This window comes from Haliaeetus leucocephalus, unplaced genomic scaffold (genome assembly GCF_000737465.1).
Source record: "Haliaeetus leucocephalus isolate CR32 unplaced genomic scaffold, Haliaeetus_leucocephalus-4.0 Scaffold566, whole genome shotgun sequence".
Classification (NCBI taxonomy): Eukaryota; Metazoa; Chordata; class Aves; order Accipitriformes; family Accipitridae; genus Haliaeetus; species Haliaeetus leucocephalus.
In genome coordinates, this window is record NW_010973002.1 from 1,263,094 (window position 1) to 1,290,699 (window position 27,606).

The 27,606-nt window shown below is 36.6% G+C and overlaps 1 protein-coding gene across 1 annotated transcript in view; it reads left to right on the forward strand.

Moving 5' to 3' along the window:
- Positions 1-27,455, forward strand: part of SKAP2 (src kinase associated phosphoprotein 2) — a 112,755-nt gene extending 85,300 nt beyond the window's left edge. The window contains exons 10-13 of the mRNA XM_010577652.1: positions 8,711-8,779; positions 15,405-15,517; positions 25,404-25,505; positions 25,927-27,455. Of these exons, the coding sequence (XP_010575954.1) occupies positions 8,711-8,779; positions 15,405-15,517; positions 25,404-25,496 (275 nt within the window). The 3' untranslated portion in view covers positions 25,497-25,505; positions 25,927-27,455. The remainder of the gene's footprint in view (positions 1-8,710; positions 8,780-15,404; positions 15,518-25,403; positions 25,506-25,926) is intronic.
- The last annotated feature ends 151 nt before the right edge of the window (positions 27,456-27,606 follow it).

The following is a 27,606-nucleotide window of genomic DNA, read 5'->3' on the forward strand; positions in this document are numbered from 1 at the left end:
TATAGGTAACATTTTAAAAAGTACCTAATCAAACTTAAGGAATTTGTAAGGAGCTGGATTCTGAAGTAATTTATGAAATTTTCACCTTGTTTGATGGTCCATCAAATAATGTTTTGTTTTCTGAGTTTAATATATTCTGACTGGTTCACTCAGCATATAGGATTAGACAATTTTAAGAGGCTTGATTTCTGAAAACAAAACCCTGAAATAGTGACTTTAATTGTAAATACAAAGTGTTTGTGAATATAAAAATGGGAAAAGAATGAATGAGTTTCTGGAAGTGGATCTCTCTCTAATTTCTTTTATTCTTTGTTATAATTATTGTGTGCATATCCACTATTGAACTTGCTTGTGATGACCTTTATCTTTTCTCTTGAGAAGAATTACTATTATCAGGTCCTTCTTCATGAGGAAATAAAAAGGTCAGTGCAAAACCCATCCCTTATTTCTATGCAGTGCACATTGCACTTTGGCATATTTGTATTGAATTTTATTAATAATAATTAGATCATTTTGTCAAAGAAATTTTACTATTCCAAAATTAGACATTCTAAATGGTCTTTCCTGGTATGTACTGCTGCTTTTCCTGCCTTTTTCTACCTTTTCTCCTCTCAAGCTTGTTATTGGTGTAACTAAGATTTTACATATTTCTATTCCTCCTAATCCTGTCAGACTAACTTTTTTTTTTTCCTCCTTTAACCTTAAATTGCCAAACTGTTAGTTCTTTTGCATCTATGTTAGTCTAAGAAAAAAAAAAGAGATTGTAGAGATTGTAAAGTTTTTGCCTTTTGGTTTTTTTTTTAATTGGAGATTTTAAATTATTTGTTGTTTGGAAGACTAGTGCTAGGAACTGCACAACTAAGTTGATTCAGCTGTCACTTATTCAAAACTTGACTGAAGATTGCTTATTTGCAAGGAGAGCGCCAAGCAGGCACGCCAAGCAGGAAGCTGAGTTCATGAAATCTTGATATATTTATAACGAAAACCAGGAATTGCCGGTACCTCTGGATTGTTCAGTTGTCCTAATGAATATATTTTGTTCTGTCGTTCAGGTGACTGAGCATGTTTTTCCTCCTGTTCTGATACTTTGCTCTTAAAGCCTGAAGGGCCTTGTGAAGCCCTGGAAACAGCAACTTTCATACTATAACAACCTCTCTGGTAAATGAACAAAATTTGTGGGGTCTGGAGAGGATATAGTCTTTATACAAATTGGTTGTGACTACAGAGTGGGGCAAGGGCAGGCAAGCAAGGGTACTGGGACACTTGGTACTGGGGAAAGGAAAGAAAAAGAGGAAAACTGCTGATGTATATTCAGGTCTCAACAAGTAGGGAAGGTAAGTAAAGCAAAGCATGTTCCTACATTTCCCGAAAACTTGGTAAAATCATGCACAGTAGAGTGAGAAGATCTACTTTGCAACAACTGTGGACGACCTTGCCAACAATGCTCAATTTTCTGTCTTGTGTGAGAGTAACTTTTTCCTCCAAGGACAGATATGTATTCTTTGATCACTTACTCTTCATACTTTCTGTCCTAAAACATTATAAAAAGTATTTTCTGCTAGAAAAATATTTTGTTGTTTGTTTTTTTCTAGTAAACTAGTGAGAAGTCGTATAGTATGTTCCTGCTTTTTAAAACACGTTTTTTTAATCCATTGCCCTAGTATAGTTCATGTGGATGGGTATGTGTGCAATAATAAATGAGAAATGCAGTGTCTTTTTCACAGATGTATTTAGAAAGAGATTTTTTCCTGAAACAGTTCTCCGAACTTACACATTTATCTCTACTACTTCACTCTGTTATTATTCTTCGTAGCAATAGTTATATGATCCAAACAAAATTCTTCTGCACAAGACTAGAGAATTGCAGCCTTGAAGTGTGTTTTGTATTTGTCCCTAGTGGGACTGGTTTTTGTTTGTTTGTTTGTTTACTTCACTCTTTAGTTTAGCAAATGCTGTATCTCCAAAAATGCTTTTGTTAGGAAGGGAATTTTATATCTGCTTTTTGGTTTTGATTAAGCCAAACCATAACATATGCTTAGATTCACAGGGTGGTGTCACAGGAAGGTTGTTTTAAGAGAGATTTTTTTTTTTGCCAGAAAATGGCTAAGTGACATTCCAGGACTCCAATATAACTTCCTCTCCTTCTCACCTCCTTTTCCTGCAGCATTGATCCTGAGTTAATTAACAAAATCTACTAATCTTTTCTGTGAGAATGATGAAGTAACTTTTCCAAGGTCTTCTCAATGGGAGGCAGTGCTTCATTTTTAGCGGAGATGGCTGGTTTGGTTATTCAGACTGCTTACAAAATTGGGAGTAACGGTGCACAGTAGCACCTTTTCAAGATACAAGGAGTGCAACTGAGGGGAAAAAAAAAGTGTAGGATTTCTCAAGGAATTCAGGAAACCTCACATCTGGAAACTTGGCAAGATCTGGACAAAACTGAGTCATTTGAGCTAATCCTGTTCTATAAAGTCATTAGCTTCAGCTCTCTCATATGTGAACTATTAAAATGCATAGACCCTTATAAACTGCTGCTGAATAGCTTAGTCTGGAGTACCAAAAGAAGCCAAATGCTGTTTCCTAGAAACTTGATCTAACTTTCAGAGTTAGAGCAGGGTGTTAGACTAAGCAATTTCCACTGGTCCCTTCTATCCCAAAGTATTTCATGATTCTAGCTTTTCACTTTGTACAGCCGATGCTATTTATTTGAGGCCATTGGGAGGTCAGTACGTTGTCAATAGTAATAACAGACTTCTGTTACTGTCTACTGGTTGGAACGAGCGGTGCATGTACTCAACCTTACTTACTGTAGAATTTAAATAATAGTTGTTTTCAAAGAGCTTATTAAAACTTGTGCAAAAAGTGTTAGTTGGAGGTCCCATCTAGTTTAGCTGGTAGTATATTTGAATGAAACCTTTTGCCTCCATCTTGGAATCAGACTTGGATCACATGTGTTGGAAGGAATTGGGGCTAGGAATTGGCATGGGTTGTCCTCAACTAAAACTAAAGCATCTCAGTGTGCATAATGTTTTTCATTAAAATGTATTTTTATATTGTTCATAACCTGGAGATCTCTGTCTGTATTCTGTTGGAATACAATTCTGTATTGTCTGTTTCCCATTGAATTTCTGAGCACAGTGGTGACCATTTATTCAGGTGCAACTTCTGCTTCTGCTCATATTTTGATGTCGCCTCATCTGCAATCCCAAGTGTTTAGCCTGTGTCTGGGTGACCTGTTTCTGTTTCCGTCTCTTCTGCTTGTGTTGTAGAAATCGTTTTTTTCACTCAAGCTTGTCATGCAGGAATGTAACTTCTCTGTCTGAGCTGTTGGGTGGTAACTAGCTGACCCATACAAGTAGGAATAAAATAAGAATTGTCCTCTCTTCTGTCATGGTAAGAAATTCTTAAGTTTATAGTCTCTTCTCTAAATAGCAACCAGCTTGTTTTCCACTTCTGTCGCTGTCCTGGAGGCTTTTTCATCCCCAAACCATGCACCCCAGTACAGTCAGATGGGGCTTTAATAAAACGATAGCCTGTCTCCTCCTCTTTGCTGCCCCCCAGGTCTCACATGGCTAGAGAATAGCACCATCAGCAGCCTTTTCCAAGCTGTTTCATTTGTTTACAGAGTGCTATTGGGAATGCAGGGTGAAATGTCAACAAGTTGTGTGTAAATCTTGCAGTAATCTGTCACGTCCAGGAGGAACTGGGGGAAAGGGATGGATCTGTGGGAATATTGGATCATTACCAAAGCTTGAGTTTTGCTACTTGGATTTGGAGATGTCTCCCTACAGAATGTGTGGATCTGGAGTCTAAAAGAAGACACCAGAAAGGAAAATCCCTGCCATTACGAATACACACACCAAGGCAAATAATCCAAGCAACACATGGAAGATTTCTGGGATATCAAGCTCCTTAGACTAAAACTCTGTAAGAGTTTGGGTGAAGTGTATAGGCATGTACAGGTGTGTATATAGTGAGAATACTGCAGAGGACCCCTTCCCCAAGGCTGGGGAGCACTGTCCTCAGGTAAGGCAACTTGCTGGCCCTGCATAAAACAGGGTGTTAATTCTTATTCCTTTGACCCCAGGTGGTCTCTAGCCCTCCCTGCTGATGTTAACAGAAGGTGTCAGGCCAAATTATAAAAACAATTTTGTTCTTAAATTTTGCATGTTTATTGCTCCTTCTTTGGAATTCTTAAATGTTTCTCCAAACAAATAATCTTGTCTGTAAAAAAAGCCAGTTCTCACTGATTTTTAAAAAAATTACACAGGGGGATTGATTTATGTTCCTTATTAGAGTAATAATCCATCTGTTAAGGGGTTAGGTCAATTTGTAAAATTATAAATCTGGGAGAGAAAAGGTCTTGATTCTTTCCCACAGTGAGCATTTATTAATGTATGAAAGTTCTTGTTTACATTTGTGCAGAGTCATTATTTGTTAGCAAAAAAGCAGTGTGAAGGAGTAATACTCTTGGTGTTACCAGGCCATTGTATCTTTTACTTTTTCTTGCGCAAAGCAGTATAGACCTATGACGTTCTGTGTCAGCAGAGTTCTTCATGTACACACCTTTTTGTTTGCATGTGTGTCACTGCTGCTGAGTACAATAGTAAAGACACTGTGATTTTTTTTTTTTTTAATTGATTATTTAATAATACAAGTATTTTTGTGGAGGTCTGTCTTACAAGACCTGTTTGTATGCTTATGACCTTCTGACACCACAGTGAGATTTCAAATGAAGATATATTAATGTACATTACAAGTGTGTGATTGCTTGTATCATTATGAAATAGATGAAAAATTAGTTCACTGCAGTAGTTTTTATCTGAACTGATCAAAACATCTTCCAATAATTTTTCTAACAATATGCGATAGGAATAACAACTTCACATGTTGTAGAGTTCCATGCTGCAGCCGAGAGGCATGTAAATACAAGCTGCTTATTTGCAAGAAGCTTCCAGATTTGCAATATGATTGCTATGGAAACCACACAATGAAAACCTTATAACCATCTGTGTGGTTTGGTAGATTTTGCTGCATAGCTGAGCTGTTTTTGTTTACTGTTATTAAAGTGTTGAATAGAATATATTAACCCACAAACAGGGATTATCCAAGGTATAAACTAGTATTCTGCAATGACAATGTGTCAGAGACTAGAAGACAGTAGAATATCAATTAATAATGGCATTAAATTAGAGTCTAATGTAAAAAGATGGTTAAGTAATGTGTTAGTAGAGGACACTGGAAAGTTTATGCATATTTACCATGGAGATACCACATTCCATTGAAGGAATGCACTGTTCAAGCCAAACTCTTATCCATTTTATACTCAAGTAGTCTGAATTTTTTTTCACCCTCCCCCTTTAAGAAAATGAAATTGGAAGAAAAAAAATCAATGGATTCATGTAAAAAGCTCAACTAGTGTAGAATTCACTGGTCACTTTTTAAATTGTGTGGATGGCAGAATCATCTAGGATTGGGTGATTATTTTTCTGTTTTTTCTTCAGGCTGCAAATTAAAGAAGTAAATTATTTTCAACAGCTTTCATGGACTAACTGAAAAAACCCATAACAAATATAGTTGGTTCCTTGTTGCATTGTCACCACAAGAATTTTGTAGGTTGTTTGTCATTAGAGTCTCTGAGTACCAGCAGAGTATGGAACATAACCTGTATCTCAAGGGTTCTTTGGCTCTACAGCTCTGGAGGAGTTCACTGGTTCAATCAGTGTTGATTAGTCTCATTTTGACATAGTGAGAAGGTGAAGAAGATTATTTTCTCGCTGCAGTGGTAGCGATGGTGTGAAGAAGAGATACAGAGGAAACATTGTACCAGATTATTTTAAAGGTCTGCGTGACTCCTCTTACACAGTATCTTAATAATACAGAAGGATTTCACTGTATTTTTTATTTTAATTTTTCATCTTCTGACTCTATTCCATGTTGCAACACAAATTTTAGTATGTTGCATCTGACTACAGCCATAATTCCTGGCGTAATTGAGGTGGTTGTGTTTAAAGGACATCTCCTGCACATAGTTCCTGCTTTGGGACCAGAAAAACCTAGTGAGAACCATAGGTTCTTTTTTACCACCCTAAGCCAAGCCTGTTACATCTGCTCCACTATGAGCATGATTGCATTAGCAAGTAGCGTGGACCATTGGCAACAGATTCCTAAAGCACAAGTTTGTGGCGAGGATCTGATGTTCTCTCTGTGCATGTTTCAGAAGAGGTTTCCTATGGAGTCACTTTAGTCTGGTTCCATGGACTGAATGCTCTTTAGCAGCTGGACCATGCTCAGTGTGCTTCTGGAGTGCCTCTTCCACTCTAATTGCACCTGAAAGTTTATCCTCTCTGTGGCAATTCTGTAGTGTAAAGCAAAGTGGGATAAGTGGGGATGGTTGAGATCCAAATGAGTATGCTAATATGGACAACCTTTGTTTGAATTTGGGACCTTTTCAGTATTCAAAGAACATTGTTCGGATATTTTCTCGTCTTCAGATATGGATCTGGTGAACTCTTGTTTCTAGAAAATACGTTTTCCATGAAGGGGAATGCGTATGTTCTAATTTTTTCCATGAAACCACAATGCACTCTACGTGTATTCAGCTGTACCTTATGAAAATTTCTCTTCAAACCTTCTCTGCTGTTATACTTCAGTTGAAATACCCTCTACTAGTCAGTCCTCAGTTGAAGCTAGTCTGATGACCATGACAGTGATAGAGTTAAAATCCACAGTATAGTCAACACATCAGTTGATGTAGGTCCAAACATTCAGTAACATGTAATATCAACATTTATTTAATCAATGTATAATACTCTGTGTGTTGGATGAAACTGGGTTGTTCTGGGAAAAGGGAGCAATCCTAGAAAATGTGACTGATAATGGGATAATATTAACTGTGAGTGGTGTAATAATGGTAGGGAAGCCACAGAATGACAGTGCCTCCTAGTGCTCTGGACAGCACATAGGGATGTATTTTTGCCATTTATGCTCAAATTGTGAGTGCTTAAAATAAACAAACGAGTGTACTTGGAAACATGCAACAAGTGTTATGCCAAGTGGGGGAATACATTTGAATGCAGTAAATAGTTCAGAGTGTTTTGTATTGTACCGCAGCTTCAGATTTTCCTTGTTCTATTGTGGTTTGGTGGTGGTGTTTGGGGTGGTGGTGGGGTATGTTTTGTTGTTGTTTGTTCCCCCCCCCCCCCCCCTTGGCTTAAATAATAGTTTATATTCATCTCAACCAGATTTTTAGCTAGTCAAGAGTCAGAGAGAAAAAATCTTGCTGGCTTAGGGCAGAATTTCAAAGCTCTTTGTAGAGTGAATCTCATGATGTAATTGTAATATTTATAGGGCTGCGTATATAGGTTACCAGCAATTATGCATACTCTTTTCAACAGGTCTACTCTTGTGCTTTAAACATATGCTTTAATGTTTGCAGGAACAGTCTTGTGGATAGATTAAATTTTTACAAGGCTTAAAATCCTTTGAACTGTTGATATAAAATTCACTCTTTGTCAAAGTAGATAGGTAATTACATAAAAGTTGTACAATAAGGAACATTGTAAAAGCTGTGAGTTCTGTATCTGTTGTCTGTCATTAATAAAATATCAAAATTAGTTGCTGAAATGTGTGCCTTAAAAAGAAGCATGAATATTTGTATAAGATGTGATGAGTAGCAAAGGCAAATAGTTTAAATATATTAAAAAGTCCAATTCTTGTTTGAGCAGTGGGTTTATCAATATACCATTTCCTCATTCAGTACAGCAGCTTTGTCAGTTTTGATATGCTGTAAAGGCTAAGATAAATCTGCTTCTACTTCCTTATGAACCTAAAGAATACAGCTAAAAACCCTCATAATCTGTTCCCTTTTTTGCCTCATCAACAGAATTGTTGACTGTGAAATGTGAGGAGCAGATCTTACATCCCTGTACTGAGTGGAGTGTGGATTTACTTAAGTGAGGGTGTGGGCATGAGAGAGTTCCCTGTCTGTGCCGGACAAGGGGTATGGAGCACATCTTTTGAAATTGCCTCTGAGGATTCCACAGTGTTCCAAGCCTGCTAGCCAGAAAACATGCTTCAGAGCTGATCGCTGCCAGGCTTTCTCTTTTCTTGTCCCTTAAACTAGCACTAAGTTATTTGGTATAGTCTGGCTTGCTTAAAACCATGGTCAGGCACAGTAGACAGGAGCACTGAATGTATGGCATCTGTAGTGGCTGTGTTCCCACCATGCAGGTGTCCAGCTAGTGTGTGTGTATGACAGTGTTGAAGGTAAGATGTCCTCTGCCTTCTCTGCATACTTCTCTTAAGAACTTCCGAATTCTTGCATGGGCTGGGGATACTTACTCAATCCTCGGTTTCCTTTTCTTTATTCTGGCAAGAAAGGTATGGAGCAGACTAGGACCCTCATTCTAATTGTCTCAGAATGACTGAAAAACAGCAGAACTGCAGCTCTGTATTACCGCATTCAGAGCAGAGTGAAAAGGGAAACAGATGTTCACAATTGAGATTTTGAAAGAAAGCTCTTGGAGTGTTTGGATGGGTGGGGGAAACCACAGAAATAACAACGTTCCAACATCTGTACAAATGCAAAATAGTAAACAGGGCTTACGATCTGGAAATGTAGAGTGTGGCTTTCAGACTGATGTGGGCTGTAATTCCTGTCAGTTGAGGTGTCTCTTCAGACTTTCATTTGCAGTTATGTGTTTTGCAGAAGAACGTGTTCCTTCAAATGCTGAAGTGCCAAGAAAACTGAGCCAGGAGAAAGTTACCACTGTTTCAGGTAATTAAAAACTTTCCTCTTTATTTCATGTATACGCTTTCTTTTTACCTTTATTTTCTTGTCTCCTCCCTTTGCTGTTTTAAAATAATGTTTTTGTAGCTCTGTAAAGCTGTCTTTTTCACCTGTGTATTTGATAGCAGCGAAACTGCTTAGCGCCACTTAGGATGCATGAAAACCACTTGAGAAGGATTTATAAAGTAAGCCAATTTATACAAGGTATTCCTTCCTGAATTACTTTGTAATGACTCAATTAGCTTTCATTTCTGCACAAAGGAGATTTAGTTGCATAAATTAGCTTATCATCATTGAGGAAGTGTCACTGCTAAAGGACAGTTTATAGATACAACATGCAGTTGCTGTCAAACCTATAAGAATGTAATATAGACATCTGTGTATACTTTGTGCTTGAGCAGAAGAGACTTCTGCCATTCAGAGACTAACAGGGGACAACAAGTTGCCCAAGGGACTGGCAATGTAGACGTCTCTGAAAAGGTCAACTTGACACAGGCTGTGACAATCGACCCAAAGCTCTGTCTTCTTTGATAAAAATCAGATAAACTTAAGACCACTAATTGATCTGCAGCCTGTTTAAATGTTGGCCATGCATATCTTCATTGCATATGATTACCACAGAAAGCAAATGAATTGGGTAAGAAATGCCAGAGTCCAGTGACAGCAGCATAAAAATTGGAAAAGGACACAAATGCCCAGAAAGGCTGTGAAGGATATTCTCTCAGCTTTAGCTTGGCAAGCTGCCCCTGTGCTAATTATCTCTGGGACTGGAAAAATAACTGCAAACACCATGTAAAGTCACATGGCCAGACAACTTTTCTTGACAGAAAGGTATTTCCAGTTATGCTTAAAAACAAGATATATATGTGCTTCAGGGGCACAGGCCTTTAGATAAACTATTGGTGATTTGACACAGCAAGTAGAGAAGACTTGCTTCTTATCAGACCTTACATCTTTTTAAGATCTGCTGCATTGTAACTGTGACCTGCACTGACATGCAATCTGGCTCTCCTTTCCCCATCGTACATAATACACATAATTCTTTCAGGGCTGTCAAGGAAAGGGTGGGCAAGAAGAGTTCCTTTAGGAAGTAGCTCTGCTGTGCTCTTCCTGTTGCAACATGTGGAGAGGAAACAGAGGCCTGGTTTCCTGACCCATACAGGAAAGCAGGAACAGGTTGCTGTGAGGAGTTTTGGGTTGCTTTTCTTGGAAAGGAAACAAGAGCCAGCTCATCAGATGCTGTTAGCATTGTGCTTTGCTAAAAACATGTGTAAAACAACATGACTCATTACAACTTTAATATTTAGTACTCATTTAGACATTACTGTAATTATGAGTGTGTTGTCATAATGGAGCGTGAGGTCAATCCAATTATAAAGTTGCCAACAGCATTTTTTTTTCACTAATATATCTTCTTGAAGTTCTAGATGGTCTTACTTTTAAGAAATCGAAACCTTAGAGCCTTCATTTCTGAAAATTTTCAACTGCTATGAGAACTTGCCTTATCAGTCTTGCTAGTATTTGTGTAATGTCCTTGAAAATACCATAACAGTTCTCCTCAGATATCAGATTCATTTCAAGCAATAATTTTCTAATCTGATCTGATTTTATTTAGTTAACTATTTAACACTGGAAATTTGCTTGACTTTTAGGGCTGAGTTGACATGAGTATATCTGATAGGCATCACATGATAAATATCTACCCTGACTCAAGAATATTTCATGATTTTCCATAGAAACAGCATGTACATTCTTAAATTTAATTTATTGCCTAGCTTTACTAAACCCGAATTTCACAGAAAATATTCTGCAAATTGTCTGTGAGCTCAGCATAAGTGCAAAAAACCTTTCTTTTTTCCTACTCTTTTCTTGCCCTGACTTATCTCTACTTCAGTTAATGTGCAGACTTGAGTTTTTCTTCCTTCAGTCTTGATGCTGACTGTTGCTGCTGGATAGCTTTACATTAATTGCTAGTGACCTAATTATTTAAAAATACCAAAGCATTAAAGAATTTCAGTTATATAATATGGCTTGCTGGGTCTTTTTTGCTAGCACTATCTACCCATTATAATTTCCACAATCACTGTTTCAGTAAGCATCATGCTCGGGGTAAGCACCGTGCTCGGTGCTGTCTCAGTATAAATACCTTGATTTTAGAGTAACTAAGTAGGGATAGGAGAAGGGAAGTGAGAAAGATTATACAGATTGGGCTAGATTGGAGGTTGAGTCCAAATAACTACACTACAATTATTTTGCCCTTATTTCATAATTTTTCTGGCATGTGGGAAAAAGGGCAAGTAATTAACAGGCATTCTTTGCAGTTTAGGACATCATCAGAACAAACAAATAACTGTTCTTTAACAGGGTATGTCTCCTCAGGGCACTGAGAGTGTAAATCACTTGTGTAAGAGTCATTCTGGTAGTGTTAATTTTGAACTTCACCTGTCTCTCCATCTTTAAGCCTTCAGTATGGTAAGTATTGAGCACATCATCACCAAAAGGGGATACAGTAGTTTTCCAGAAGTTCACCTCTTTCAAATATTGTTAAGTAGCCCAGTCTAGTAATCTTCAAATCTGACGATATAAACTTTTAAAGAATCTGATCAAGAGTCAAGGAATATGTATCCGAATGGCAAGCTGTTTAACGTCCTGGGCAGTGGACCACAGTGGTGAAAGGAAAACTTACATGCATGTTTCTTCATTCCACAAGCAATGCGTAAGCAGATAATAGAACTACTAGCTCTAAGTCACTACTGTAGCAGGGTTTGCTAACTTAGATGCCATCAACGTTAAAATGGAAGATCGGTGGAAATCAGGCACAGTCACATTTATTCTAATGTTTTAAGTAGTGCATTTCCATACTTGGGCTGTAATTCCTCTTTCATTTTGGTCAGTTTAGTTTTCTGCCAGGTTTGTGCTCAGAAATGGCAAATGCCAAAATTGGCACAAGGAAGGGGGCAGGAATGGAACAGCCTGCATTTAGATTGGCTTAGGCTGCAAAGGTACAGCACACTTAAATCCGTCTGAAATATGTACTCTTAATCTGTTTTTCCAGGTTTTGTTTTTTCTGTCTATTGAGGCTGTTAGAATATTCTTATAATTTTTCCCCCCCTTGAGTAATCCATGGGCATTCTTAAGTTTTAAAAAGTCTGCAATATTTGAAGTGCATGCTTGAGTGATATACTTGGCAGATTTTTTTACCTGAATTGTTCACCTTTCTTTCTTCAAGCATGTTTTGCCAGGTGCCAGTATTTTTCAGTGAAATAAGCAGTTTGAGCCTACTGTTGCAAAGGCTGGCAGCCATTGCTGTTTGATCTGTCAAATAAACTCTGAAGTGTTTTCATCAGTATATTGGACAAAAATATCTGTTGTTCCTATTACTGTTATTGGAAAAACAGAGATGGCTGAAGAAAACCATGAGGAATTCTTTGTGGAAGAGTTTTGGAAACTGTTGGATATAGTTGTTCATCCAGATAGCTGTCCTGGAATGAAATTAGTATTTCGTGGAGAAACAACCTATCGAAAATCCTGCTCAGCCATTTCTTCTGATTGGTAATATTAAAAGCAGTGGGTAGGTAAAACCAAACTGCTTTCTACCCTCTGCTACATATATATTTTTTTTTATCATGCCTTTTTCATATTTGTGGCCTAAGTGACCATGCCCTCGAAATAGGACAGACTTCAGTTTAGCAGTTATGTCATCATCATATTTTTAAGGCACAAAACATTTCACAGTGTATAAGAATAGAGTGTATTGTGGCAGTAATGCCAGCAAATCAATACCTTTTGAATTTGAACTCTAATGGGCACATAAGTTCTTGATGCTAAATCCACCAGGTGTTTTCAGGTATTACATGTGTTTAAGAAGCTCCACATAATTCCATTACTGTATAAATAACCAAATTCCTTTACCCAGGTCTCCCAGTTTTGTTTCATTCAGTTCTTCAGAGGCAATCAAATGAAATTTGGCAGGGTCCTCTCTAACTGAAAGGGGGACTGAAGTAAGAAGGAATGGGCTTGTGTTTTACAGAGGTTTTTGCAGCTTTCTTTTGTTCTACCTCTGTGTTTGTGAAGCACTATGAATGATTTTATGAAGCATTTTGCCATTTAGATGTATAGATTCTGAAGTTAAATTTACAGTTGGCTTTTATGTGTGTGCAGTTATACTTGGAGAATTTGGGGAAACTTGTGCTGGTGGGTATGAGACGGTATTTCGAATTTGAAAGTAACGCTTGTTGGAAGACCAGCATAGTTGTTCACAAACTTATGCTGGCACTTTCTCTCCCTGCTTTTGATTTCTCTGCTCCTGGTATACTGGTGTACGGTTTTCCAAGAAATGTGGCTTTCTGATTTAAACAACTCTGTCTTACGTTGAATTCACATATGAGGGCACAGAGCCATGGTTAGTCTTTGGGCAACATCTTCACTGTAGCAATAAGCTTATTTTAAAATGCATCTTTTCCAGTGCTGCTGTGTTTTTAGTTGAGTTGATTTCCCACTTTAAGGCTTAATTAAATGCTCATGATGAACATCTAGGGAGAGATGTGTCTCACCCACTGTGGGATCTCTCCTGTTGCTGATGTTCCCCATGTAACTCCCATTAGTGTTAACAGGAGTTACTTCAGGCACATAAAGGTAAGAACAGACCTCAAAGTGATAAAGATTACTGTGAAAAGTCATGATTCATTTCAGTGCAATCCTGAAGAAGTAAAAGTACTGATTAATATATTTTAAATCAAATCACTAAGACAACTGCTGAAAGATTCGAAAGGTGGGAGATAGACAGAAATAGCTCTTTTAGTTTTTTCTTATGTATGCTTACATTGTGTTTTACGAGGTAGAGCTGGGAACTGTGATCAATGAGGTATCAAAAGACTGAGGAGAGATTCTGATTTAATGTTTATTACAAATTAATTTGGCGCTAACCTGTGTTTATAATCGTCTAATGCTAAATTGGTAAGCTGACAAATGGGAAGGGCCAAAATTTGGAAGTGCAACATTTTAAACTGATTCTGCCTTCCTCTTGAAATCATTCTGTCTATGCATTTTACGATAACCTTATCTCATATTTCTGAATGGTTGGGAGTTTTTATATATGTATCAGTTGCTCCTTGTGGTGTGATGATGGAAGGATTTGTGCATTGGTATTCAGAACGCCCCCTAGTGCTATGTAGCAAGTAGTAGCTACTCATCACGAGGTTATGGAAAATTAAATGGTGGCTAACTTGCATAGCAGCTTTAAATTCAAGACTGTGAATATTTAGCCTTATGACAGTATTGCCACCAAAACAGGATAGCACAGAACACAGACTGAAATGGATAAATAGAAAAAAAGCTCTTCTTGCTCATACAGAGTGTATTAAAATTAAAATCTAAGTATTTGTCAAAATAGGGAAAACCACAAGTTAAATACTGCTATTTTTTTAATAGCATGACACTTTCTATTGCTTGATACTTGATATTTTAGAAGGATTTTTTCAGTAATAAAGTGAACCAATCATGATTAAATTGTAAACTATAAATAATGGTGTAGAGTGCTAACGACATGCAAATGTAACTGGTATATGTTGGAATAACCAGCAAGCCTGCTGTTCGAGGATCATATAACAAAACTAAGATGACAGCCTTGATCCAGCCAGTTCAGTGATATTTATGTTATCAGAATTAGAAGATAGCTTTCCAGTGATGTAAATTATTAGTACATATACATTCTGTCTGGTTAGTGTATACATAATGTAACTGGTCATCTTAGTGGTATTGCTTACATTCTTTTTGCATTAACTCATCACACTCCATTCTCGTGGAATTAAAAACAGGAAATAGTTTGCAGTGTAACAGAAGCACCCAGTGTATTTAACTGTGTGTAAGTGCTGTGTTTCAATAGATGTACTCTGTATTGTAAGTGTATGACAAAGCATTTATTACTGTGTTATTGCCATATTACAGAGCAAAGAGTGCTAAATAATCAATCAGTTAATGGTCTGTATGGCAGCTTGAACACAGCACATCCATTGTGCTTATGCTGTTAGAAGGATGAGTTTATGACTGTAGTGGAGTTGCATGTTTAGCCAGAGTTTAATGTCCTAAACTGGAGCTGACACAAATATTTTTAAAATGCAGCTTCAGCAACAGTTTCCAAGTTCTCCAATATTTCAGAAGGAACAATCAAGGGTTATCTCAAAGGTTCTCAGAGAAGTTATTTACTTTTTTTTGGAACAGGAGGGGGGGGAGCATATCACAAAATACTTATTTTGGCTTCCTTTCACAGATTATTATTCATGATATTCTAGCAATTTTATCAGTTTCAAGTTGAGATACAAATATGCTTGCTGGAAATACATTAGTAGAGGAAAAGAGCTGCTTTAAGTTGTAGCTGGAAAATGCTTTGAAAACCTGTAGCTACATGTTTTTAAGTGATACAACTTGCCAGTGAAGGGCTCACACATTAAACTTGTTTTCCACTTGCTTTTGTGGTATGAAGGAGCTGTTTCTGAAAAGAGGAGTAAGAAATGTGTACTAATAAATTGCTTTATACTATCTGGAGGAGATTTAAAGAGTAACTTTATTCCCTCAATCTTCATCCTTTTGTAATTAGATGCCGTTTTCTTTGCAGAGAGCAAAAATACCGATTATGCCAATTTCTATCAAGGTTTGTGGGACTGCACAGGAGATGTACCTGATGAGTTGACGTTTAAACGGGGTGATGTTATCTACATTCTCAGCAAGGTACGGGATGCTGCTGGGGTTACATAGTTGTAAAAAGAGAGCCATGGCAGAAAGGCACTTTCCCACAGTTCTATGGGGGGAAATTGGCACTCCCTTTCAGATCCTTTGTTTGCAATCAGATATTCACTGCAATTAATTATTTTGTCAAATGAACTATAATCACATTTAAAACAGAGCCATGTAACAGGAATTAACTTAAAAGCATGTTTATTTACTTGTTAAATCTTGGCTACCATTTGTTAACTGATTTAACGGGAGACAATGTGCTTTCTGCTTGTAAAAGTTAACCTTGTAGAATTTTAAATTATCTTGTAAGTTATGTTTTTTGTTTCCTGTTTTATATTACTGGCTGTGCTGATTCTGACTTTCTGGGCATCTTGCTACAGAAGATGGTTTGTTTTCTTGAACTATGCTTTCATCTTTGTATGTATATTGTAATTGTTCTGACAGCTCAGGTTCCAAATTTGTTTGCTCTGACAGATTTGGGCAATTTTTAATTTTTTGCTTTCTTGTTTGCAAAGCAAATGAGAAATATAATTCCTCTCATCTAAAGTGATAAGCAGTATAAGCATGGCATTTTATTCTACTTTAATGTTGGTTAATTTTCTTATTTTTCCTTAACCCCCGCCCCCAACAAAAACAAAACCTCTCTGAAAATATATATCTTGTGGTCCATTGAGGTCTACTTCTGAACAATTCATCAAAGGAAATTTCTCTTTTTGCCACTTACTAGAAAAAAGCTGAGCTTTTCAAGTTCTCATTGAAAAAAACACATTTTAAAATGTATGTAGAATATATATCTCAGATATAATTGCCGTTCAGTATAATTAATGCCAAAGATATTGTAGGTCACTGAAATATACAAGTAGGTGCATGAAAGCTAAAGGCATCTGTTTGTCTTAGTTTCAAACTCTTCAGTTTTGTCACAATTGCTTTAAATCTTTCATGATACCTTTAACTGCAATGTTTCCAGATAATAAATGTAACAGCCTCTGTTTAAATAAATTTAAGATTTATGGATACAAAGATAGTCCTATATAAAAATATAGAAGATATATTACTAATGGTAATGTGACTGTGTATGTCTTTTGAGGTATTTCATTGTCACTTAGACTAATAACTGAATTGCATTACTAAAGGCCGGATAACACTCTTGGATTGGGCAGACTTTCAAGCAGTTATACAGCACTGAAGAATGGTACTAATTTAAAATAACAACCTCTTTCCCCTCTCCCTCCCCCCAAAAGGCCATGAACAAACAGATTCCACTGTATGAGTTTGGCCTCTTTGTGGGTTGTTCTTTTCTGGTACGGTATGAGGACTATAAAATCTTAATCTTCAGCTTGTAGGTGAAAAAATAATTTGCTACTCCTTCCTCAAAAGAGTGAGAAATTTAATTTAAAAAATGGAGCAGAATAGAAAAACAGTAGCTTAAGCTGTCCTCTGTATATCAGCTGTCTTGTGGTCATGCCGTGATTAATCCGTAATCGGTCCTTGAAGCAAGCTTGCTGCTGCTCCAGATATATAGAGCTTCTCTCTTTGCGAATGATTTCTACTCCAAAATACAGCCCAGAAAATTCAGCCCTGTTTCACTTAAAGATTGTTACAGCTTTTTCAGAAAAATGAGTGTTGGCCGCTACTGTCAGCTCTGAATTTAGGGTCCCGGGAGGGGAAAGTGCCAGAGAATTATCCATCTTAACCCTCCACTTGATTCAGTTTCAAGGTCTGATCATTTATGAGCTCTTCGTCTGGTAAGTGAAAATACAACCAAAGGAAAAGTGAACCTAGCCATCCTGAAGTGGGTCAAGACTTTTCTTCAAAAAATATTTCCTAATCCACTGCGTAAATACTTGGATTTTGTGGCAGTAGGCAGGAATCCTTGGCAATTTTTTTATTTTTTCACACCATCTAGTGGTTGAAAATGAGAGATGCAGGTACTGACAGGAGGTGATGTGTATGGATCCAAAATGGTGTCATAAATTCAGCTTCAGCTTGAACCTAGCTATGGCTTTATTGCCTTTCTATCATATGTCAGCCAGGTATGAACATTACTCTTGAAAATCACATTTTGCTCATAAGGGAGTAAGTACGGGTATAGCAGTATTATAGTAGGAAGGGTGAAGCATTAACAAAATATCGAGCGTATTTGTGCAGCATGTAATAGTTCTTTGTTTTACAATGAAATATAAATGGTATAGCTTGTTCTGACGAACGAGATAAGATAGATATTTGTCTCTCCCAGCAATAGTTATGCCAAAGCAATATATTTTTACCTGCTTTTCACATACCTTTGTAGAAATTAGGGGAAAAGTGACTATTTTATTTCCAAGAAATGAGATCATTAGTACAACAGAAGTAATTATGAACCAGTTTAGCAAACTTGGGCATTGATACAATTTAAATAAAGCAAGAGGAGCAATATGTTACATATAAGTTTCTATGTGAATGTGTTTTAGAAGAATGAGCAAGGTTTCAGTTTGGCAATGTTTACTTCCTTAAATAGCTAAGCATTATGCAAAGACAAATCCCCCATAATTTGCTTTAAACTGAGCATCAGAATTCAATGTTAGTGCCATGAGCATGATTTGCATGCTTATACTCTGATAATACAAATACCTATGCCTGACTGGTGTAATTACTGTAGAAAAGCATGTTTTCCATGTTTTAAAGGTGCATTCAAAAACTATTTTAGCTATTATCTAAATATTTATGTCCATTGCGGCTTTTGTGTGGCAGAAGTTCTATGGGCTCTTACAAAAATCTCCCACACTGGAAATGCACTACCACTGAATAAAGGGTAATCTAGATACCAAGTTAACACTCTACTTTCATGGAAAATTTTAGAGCAAAGGGTTAAGTTATAGATGAGATTTCCATGAATCATGAACACCAGAGTGAGCAGCATTATATTGCATTGGCATGTACTCAAATAATAACAGGGATTGAGATATAATTTCTGATTTTGAAGTATCAGTTATTGTTTTAATGCAAATATAAATATAAATGAGACGGGAATTAAATTAGTTTAAAAGTCAAGAAATGTCAGTAATTCTACTAAGCAGGTGCCTGCTAACATCTAAGTAAATTTCCATTACTACATGCATTTAGCTGATGAAACTATGGAACTTCCCAACACAAAACATGCACCTAAAGCAAACAAACAAATACTGCAAGTACTGCACTTGCATAAATTGTGCATACCAAACTTTAAAAAAAAAAAAAAAAACAACCAAAAAAACAAACGGCTACTTCCACACACAGTTGTCTTTGTTTCTGGAAATTGATTTCTTGAGTAGATCTATGGAAGATTTGTAAAAAGGATTGTTATGTCATGGTTTGTCTCCCCATTTATCATACAGGCTTGAAAGCAAAGGCAAGCTCATAAATGAGCAAGAGTTAAGAGCAATCATCCTTTTAGAAAACAGGATGCTCAAGTATTGCATTTCTAATAGTCAGTATTAACTAAGAAGCAAATACTAAGAAGTCAATATTAACTGATTAATTAATTAATGAGTCCCTCTACCAGTAAAGCTAGAAAATGTTTTCTACTGCATAGCTGGGGAGAGGTATATAGTTTTCTGAAAGTTCACATGATTCATAGCATAAGTTATAAAAGCCACTTGACTATTCAAACATATTATAAATTAAAGTGATAATAGTATGAGTTTATCTGTACAGATATATCGATCAATCTGAAAAGTTAACTTTTTTTAAATCAAGTTAACGAGTACTGTTGCAACAGTTCTGTTAATTCTGCTCACATTAAAACTTTTGAAGTTGAAACTCTCAAAGGTAGAAAAACCTAGAAAAAAGTTTTGGGGTTTTTTGTGTAAGAGCCCATAGAACTTCTGCCACACAAAAGCCGCAATGGACATAAATATTTAGATAATAGCTAAAATAGTTTTTGAATGCACCTTTAAAACATGGAAAACATGCTTTTCTACAGTAATTACACCAGTCAGGCATAGGTATTTGTATTATCAGAGTATAAGCATGCAAATCATGCTCATGGCACTAACATTGAATTCTGATGCTCAGTTTAAAGCAAATTATGGGGGATTTGTCTTTGCATAATGCTTAGCTATTTAAGGAAGTAAACATTGCCAAACTGAAACCTTGCTCATTCTTCTAAAACACATTCACATAGAAACTTATATGTAACATATTGCTCCTCTTGCTTTATTTAAATTGTATCAATGCCTAGTTTGCTAAACTGGTTAGAATACTTACATCTCAACCTGTATTTTTTGCTTAGTGAAAACACAAATAAAGAAATCTCCATAGCTCAGGTTACTGCTTATGAAATAAAGTACAACTTAACAGTGCAGCTGTTTCATAATCAGTGAGAGCATTTTGTACATTGTCTGTCTAATCTTCATAAAATGTATTTATTTGGTATTTTTCAAAAAGATGTGATAGGCATACTAAAATCCTGAGTGGTTTTTTTTGTCAAGCTCCTTTCTGAGTGATCATACTGAGATCCGTATTTAACAGTAATTTCTCTTTCCATGACCATACTGCCTATGTCTGTCTACCTTAGCAAATTGGCAGTACCAATAGAACAGATTTGCAGAGTGAAACACTTAGTGCTGAGGCCCCGGTGTCCATACTGTGTGTTTTCAAAGGGGTTTGACCGAAGAGGTCTAGCCTGGTTTTGTGGAAGAAGAACACATTAGTGGTTAGAGCACATTCAAGTGCATCTTCCATTTTAGTTTCATCTGAAAGAAATGTAGTGTGTGTGCTCTGAGACTGACGGCTCTGCAAAGTGAGCCAAGGTGGGAGAAGTGAGAGTATTGGGAGATTCACTTCAGAGGGATGCTTCTGATCAAAACTAAAATGCAGTACTAAGTTGTATATTTCCTTCTTCTGGCTTGTTGAGGTATATTCCTTACAGAAAAAAAAATAGATACATGGCTAAACATGAGATAAGAACAAAGGCCTTTAAATGGAAGGTTAGTTAAGATAGATTAATGCAAAGTGACTCTAGCTTTGTTGCTTTGCATACTGATAATATGTAAGCATTTATGTACCTGACTAGAAAAATTTTTGGCATTGTGTCATCTAATGGAAAAATAAAATGGCCCTTCTGTCGTTCCAGGGTGTTTTCAGTGGCCAGTTTTGGTTCAGAATTCAGTGTGCTTACCCTGATTTATATTGGAACTCTTTAATTGGTGTCTATTTTGTCTCATGTCATTGCAGGAAATAAAACCTAATAACGCAACCATACAATAAATCTGAGGCTTATATTCTTAAAGATGACCATTTTATTGCTCTCTTAAAACAACTCTACTACCTGTGAAGAAGTCTTATTCAGTTATCTAAAACATTTATCATTTTCTGCTTTTTAGAGAAAATGCTGTTCTGTGCCAAAAATGCTCCCTGGTTGATAGTGTATCATTCAGCAATTACACCAAAGGAAGTTCTAAAGTTTTTTAGCTAGTCTGAATCTCCTGGATGAATTAGAGGTGTTTTAAAATATTATCTTGCCAAAATTGCCCCCCAGGGTAGTCTTAAAAAAGAATTTCTCCCCATTTCCTGCACATCTTTAGCTTGATAGGAGAGGCTACTTATTTTAACCCCAAACTAGGTTATAGGTATGCTTTGCTTTTCAGTTTTAAAGTTTTCAGATCTTCAGCCCATAAGTTAATATTACTTATAGTGCTACTGGAAGAGGACAGGAGAAAAATCTTGAATTCACACACTTCAGTTGTGTTTTTTTTTAAAACACAACTCCATTGTTTTCTTCAAGGCATCGAAACACAATGATGATTTTCAGCAACTCTTTTTAAAAAACAAAACAAATAAAAAAACCCCACAGTACAAACACAAAAAACATACCATATGTATTGAACAATAGGGACTAATTGCACAAGGACCAGATGTTCTCAACTTTTGCTGAAGTCAGTAGAAGTTAATATGGTGCAAAGCATCTGGAGATCCTCATTTATGCAGAGGATCTGTTCTAATGGTAGAGACTGTTCTGGAAATCCTCTTGCATATAAACATTTTCTATTCTTGCATATCAAAATTCTCTTCTATATAGTACAAAAATCTTGGATTTAAAAGACACCTGTAAAAAACAGGTAGTGTGTTTCTACCTACGGTGTTTTCCCTAAGTACAAAAACTTATGATCGGTGTCTCACGGAGTCACGGGTACATACACATCAGTAGAGTGAACTTGGTGGGATGGGGACAAGGAGAAGCATCTGCTCACAGTGTGTTCAGTTGAGAGCATTTAAGGAGCCTGTAAACCCTGATGGGATTTTTTTTTTTCCCCTGCTATCATAGCATGCTGTACAGAGTGTTTTGCTAGCACGTTAAATGTTAAGCCATAACCTGTTCCTTGCTGCCTGTGAAATTACTTCACTTCAGTTAATAAATTTCTGCTGGGGGAAAAAAAAAATCCACTCTTACAGACAGTGAAAACAGAAGCAGCTTTGAAAGCACTTGGTCATTAGTTAAGGTGGTTGTTCTGTGTTATTTGGCATAATATATTCCACTGCCCCGGTGCTTGTCTTCCAGGGGCTGCGGTGGCCCCTTCCTCCCCCCGCCCCTGCCTAACATTGCCTGGTATGGCAAATGTGCTCCCAGTCACATGGCAGAGCCCTGGCCGCACACTTGTGCATTCTCCTCATTGCAGGGCGGCTGGATCTGGCCCTGCCCCCCTCTCCTATCCCTCTATTTGCCTTGGAGCAATTCATTTTGCAGTTATTGAATTTCTTTGGAGAGTTATTTTCATACAGCGAGCATCACAGCACCTCTGGATCTTGATAGCATTTCTACATACGGAGAAAGAAGCTTTGTGTTAGTAATTACCTAACATTGTCAGGAGCTGACTGCAGGCCTCTTTCTAGTGATAACAGAATAACCACATAATGTAGCTTTATAGCACATGATTAATAGAAAATAATTACACATCCTACAAAGGGATGCAATATTTCTTATAAATTGACTACAATGGTTTCCTGTAGATTAAAGGACTCTTTATTATTTTATCAGTCCTTCTGAAGTATAGTCGCTTGCCTACGTTAGCAGTGATGTTAAGAGCTGAATGCAGTGAGGGATACCAGATGGTAAACCCAGTGGTACCTGGGATCTGAAGCTGATGCTTGCAAAAGCACCGTGCTTCCCAACTCTTCAAAATTCATCTAAAAATCGTAACTGTATTCATATCCTTCTGTGTATTAATCATTATTTCCCACAAATTGGGCTTTAGACTTTTTTTCTACACATCTGAAGTAGCAGTAATAGACATATGGACCTCACAACAGCACTGTATTAATTAAATTATATTGCTATGAAGGAGTTTATAATTGGTAACGTTGATAGAAACAATATATCAATTTGGATTTTATATGTGACTTCAAGAAAGGACTGGGGGGGGACTGCTTATCTGCCTGACCAGTAAGCACTCTTTTGTGATACTGAGGACAGAAAGGAGTGGTTAGGAGTTTAAAGAGAAACATCTGTGCTTTAATCGGTTTAAAAGGGAGCGCTATCTAATTATTCTAAAACCTGAGATTAAAGTTTTATATTCTTGGTAGCCAGGTATCTGCATTATATTTTTGTTAAGACTTCTATAGACTGCAGATAGTTTAATTGGGATTCATGTTGCTCTTGAGACCCATGCAAAGAATAGTAATGTAAAATAAAAGCTTCTGTGTTGCAATATTGTCTGTATGGTTTAATGGTTGCAGTGAATCCTTAAATTAGTTTACTAGTCCGTTGCATCAACATTCATTTAATCTTCTCACTTAGCTTCATGCCAGAGCAGTAAGTGGTGTTATTAGTAAGTAGCAAAAACCAGAAAGTTTTCAAAACAGCAGCATGCTTTTAATTTTAATTTGAGGTGTCTGAATTGTTTCTTTAAAAACAATTGTTTCTAAGTTCATGTAGTCTTGTGAAGTGGAACATTTTCAATGGATAATTTAGTCCACAGGCTTTTTCTATGCTATTTGTCATATGCAATTTAATGACCACTTAACTAAGCCACTTCCCTCATTTCATGTATTATTTGTTTTTTTGGCTGATGTCTAGCAAAACTTGCTTAATCACTCTTGTCAGTCACTTCATGAGTTCCATGTAACAGCTTAAAATCTTTTGTTGCTTTCTCTTGGAGAGATTTATTGCTGAGATTCCAGTAGTATACGTGAGTACCGCTCCTTTCAGCGATTTCCTACTTCAGTCTAGAAATCCAGTTTGTATATTTAACGTGTATATTGTGAGATAAACCACAGATCTAACCTTTAAGGATTTGGGGTGTAATGTGTACCCCCATGGGAAAGATTATGAGCAGTTCTTAAGTTCTGTGGAGAGCAGTTTGTGCTGAAGATCAGGTTCAGATACCTCTAGACTTTCAGATCAGACCCATCCCCAGCAGTCTGTTCTGCAGTGGAAGGGGGAAGAAGGTGGAATTATTTTTGCAGCTTTCATATTTGTGTGTTCACATCGTAAATGAAGGTTTTTCTGCTGCTTTTTATGTGGATTTTATTTAAATCACACTTACTGCAGTATTTTATGGATAGCAAGATAGAATCTTTTAAATCACCAATTCACTGTGAAGAGAAGGAGGAAAATGTTTAAGACTGGTGTTCAGCCTTCCACAATAAGAAAATATAAAAGTGTGTGCATGTCTGCATGCAAGTGTGTTTAAAAAAAAACCCCAAAAGGCAAAAAGCAACAACAAAAAAAGCCTGGGCCCACATGAAAGTGGGCCATCAACAGGGCTTCATCGTAGTTAAGCACAGGGAGAGCTAAGTACACTAAGTACCTCATAGGACCCTAGAGAACTCTCCACCAGGCCAAATATGCCAGCAGCAAATCATTATAGCTCGGGCTCTAATGAAACTCCATTAACCCTTAAGCTCCACTTGACTATTTATAACCGAAAAACTTTATCTACAGTCAAAATAATAGCTTCATCTCAGTAGGACCATTAATTCAAAATCCTACAGCCTTTTGCGTTTCTCATCAGAAGAGCAGTGTAGCAGGAAGCAGATGTTGCTTATCAGAGATATCTGTGTATTTTGTATTTTCCATGTTTGTTCCAAAGTAATTTTCTATCTTACTAATCATTCAATTTTGAATGGGGTCTCTGTTTTAATAATGCTTCATTTGTAACTCAATATATGTGTGTGTGCAATTTCAGCTGTTACAATTTATTGAACTGCTGTTAGGATTGATCTTAAAATATTTACCTCATAGGCAAAAAATTAAATTTGGATCCCACAATACTCTTACTTGGTATTGCTTTTGGAAGATATTATTTCTTTAAACTATTATAATTCATTTTGTTTCATATTTATCTCACTAAGCCTAAACAAATTTCAAACAAAAGTACATTAGTCATCTGTCAGACATATGAGATCTGCCATAGAATTTTCTACAAGCCTAAAGCAATAGTAGACTTTGTTCATAGAAAGAGATTATGTATTAGATATATAGTGTTCCCTTCGCATTTGAGCAAAGTAGTTTTTAAAACAAGTTGATTGTTAAGTTTCTTAGAGTTTAGCCTTGTCATACTGAAAGAATCCCAGTTGATTCTTGTATGTCAACATTGTGCTATTAGATTTTAGTTACAAAGACAAGGTTTTTATATTTGTGATGAATAAAGGATGGAGAGGTTGGCTATTTTTAGTAGGTGTTAACAGAGAAGCGTGGCTGTAATTAAGAAATTTTCCTGCGTATGCCTGGCCTTTTTAAAATTTAGCTTCTGTCTTTGCCTAACTCTGCATGTGAATGCCTCTAACAAAAAGATATGTTTTAATTTTCTTTTGAAATTATTATAACTGTATGTAAGAGAAAGCATCCATAAGGAGTTGCATACAAAACTCTGTTGCATTTATATCAGACTAAAGGTTAATATTGCATATTGTTTTCAATTAGGAGTACAATAGATTTGGCTGGTGGGTAGGAGAAATGAAGGGAACCATTGGCTTGGTGCCTAAAGCCTACATAATGGAGATGTATGATATTTGAGAGGCCTGGGTAAGTACATTTTAATCCAATCTTCTGTAATGGCTTATATGTTCCCTTGTTCTCTGTTTCATAAGTATTTCTTTCCTGGAACCTTTGTAGGAGTCCTGTTAACATAAAGATTATGGCAGAATATATTGAAGGTTCAATTAAAGCACTTTTTCTGGGATTCTTTATGAAATATTAAACCATAGTATACAGAAGATGATATATTTTTATAACTACGTTCCTCTTCTGTTTTTTTGGTTTGGGTTTTTTTTTTGTAAAATAAAATTAGCATACTTTCCTAGTTATTTTTGTTACTTTAGTAATATGTATGTATCTATCTGTGCAGAAAACTGTGGAAGGGGATAGATATTTGGAATGTGTTTGATATGCATGTTTGAGGTTTTTTGGTTAATGATGAACTTTCAACTTCCCTCTCCCTAATCAGGAGAAATCTGCACTTGAAATCAAGAGTGGTGTGCAGCTGCAGTTTACAGACCCAGCCTCTGAAAGAAGATTCTACTGTACACATTTTGTGGTTTCAGTGAATGTAGTCAAATAATTGCCTTGTGTATATTAAACATTAAAAACTGTAATTGATCATAATTCTGCGGAAATGTTCTTCTTAGCCACTTCTTATAGAATTGTAATGGTAGGAAATGACATAGATTGTAGTTAACATATGAGGCATAAGCAGCCAAATAGTGCCTGTTGCTCTTAAGCGTAGTAGCAGCACTTTGTATGGCTATAGATTTGTGTTCTTTCAGGGAATTTGGCTATGTTTTCCTGTTCCTCAGATTTAGAAAAATCAAGCTGAACTTCAAAAGTAGAAAACTATTACTCAGCTCATGCATGCATTAACCTTTTCACGCTCACTGTACGTTTTGTGCAGTTTCCTAGGAAAATCAAGGGAAATTTATGTGTAATATTGCAAGTCTTCAGGGTATTCTGCTTCCAAATGTTTTTTGTATTGTGTTTTAGCCAATGATCTTATTTTTCTCATCTATGTAGTATTGTATTGATTCTTAATATTTTGTTACCACAAAATGAAAGTTTGGTTCTTTTGCTGATGTAATAAATCAGCCTGTGTGGTAATACTGCCCTGATACCATTCTGACTTGGAGGTATGAATTATGTGAAAATTTGTAAAAAGATAATATATTAAGCCCCACATTTTTTGCTAAGTCAACATGAGCTAAATGGCAGGTAAGAATGATTTTTGTTCATGGTAGCGTGAAATATTTTATCTGTACCTTACGGATACTTTCGCAGAGTGAAATCTGGATACCTTGTTGATACGTAGAATTTCTGATACGAGTTGTGCAGCAGACATCTGCAGCTCTACCTGGATTAGTAACAGCTACATGCAGTGTTAGTGTCAAATCCAGAACTTTGTGGCTAAAAATATCAGTTGAAACATAAAAAAAGTACACTAAAATACTATCGCTTGTGGACAAGGGGTTGGGCAAGTCAGAGTTAATACTTTAAATACTCTTGTTTTGGATATGGGCTTTACTGTTAGCATGCAAGATCAACTGTTTTGAATCCTCCCACATGCTTGATTTGTGAGACCCTTGATCTGCCAAAGAGGCAGGTCAAGCCAGTCTGCGAATTGCTGAGCCTGTGCAGGTCCCCTTGTTAGTTGCTCGTGCTGTTTACGCTTCAGGCGGGCCCTGGAAACACTGTGGGTTAAAAGGTAACGTTAGTCTGAACTGGGAATTAGATCCTTTCAGTTAAACTAAGATGTTGTGCTTTATGTTAGCTAATGCGTGATACTTGACGGTACACTGGATTCTAATAGGAGTCAAACAGGGTACAGAGTTTTGTTGTAATTTTGTAAGAAAGAGATAGTCATTGAAATTGATTCTGTACATTATCAGTGAAGCATTAAAATGATAGATTATAGTCTTCAGATCTTTTACTACTTTAATTTATCAAGTGTACTTGTGGATTGTGTACAGAATATGAAGCGTTAACATCATGGCTAGAAAAGCTCCTTCTCTCTCGTTAACGTGGCAGCGTAATAAATCTGCCCACCGCAATGTCTTTTTATTAATGACGCAATTCCGGATTCCACCACCGCCTACTTTTTTGGGGGTAACCCCCCCACCCCTCCCGCGTTGAGTGC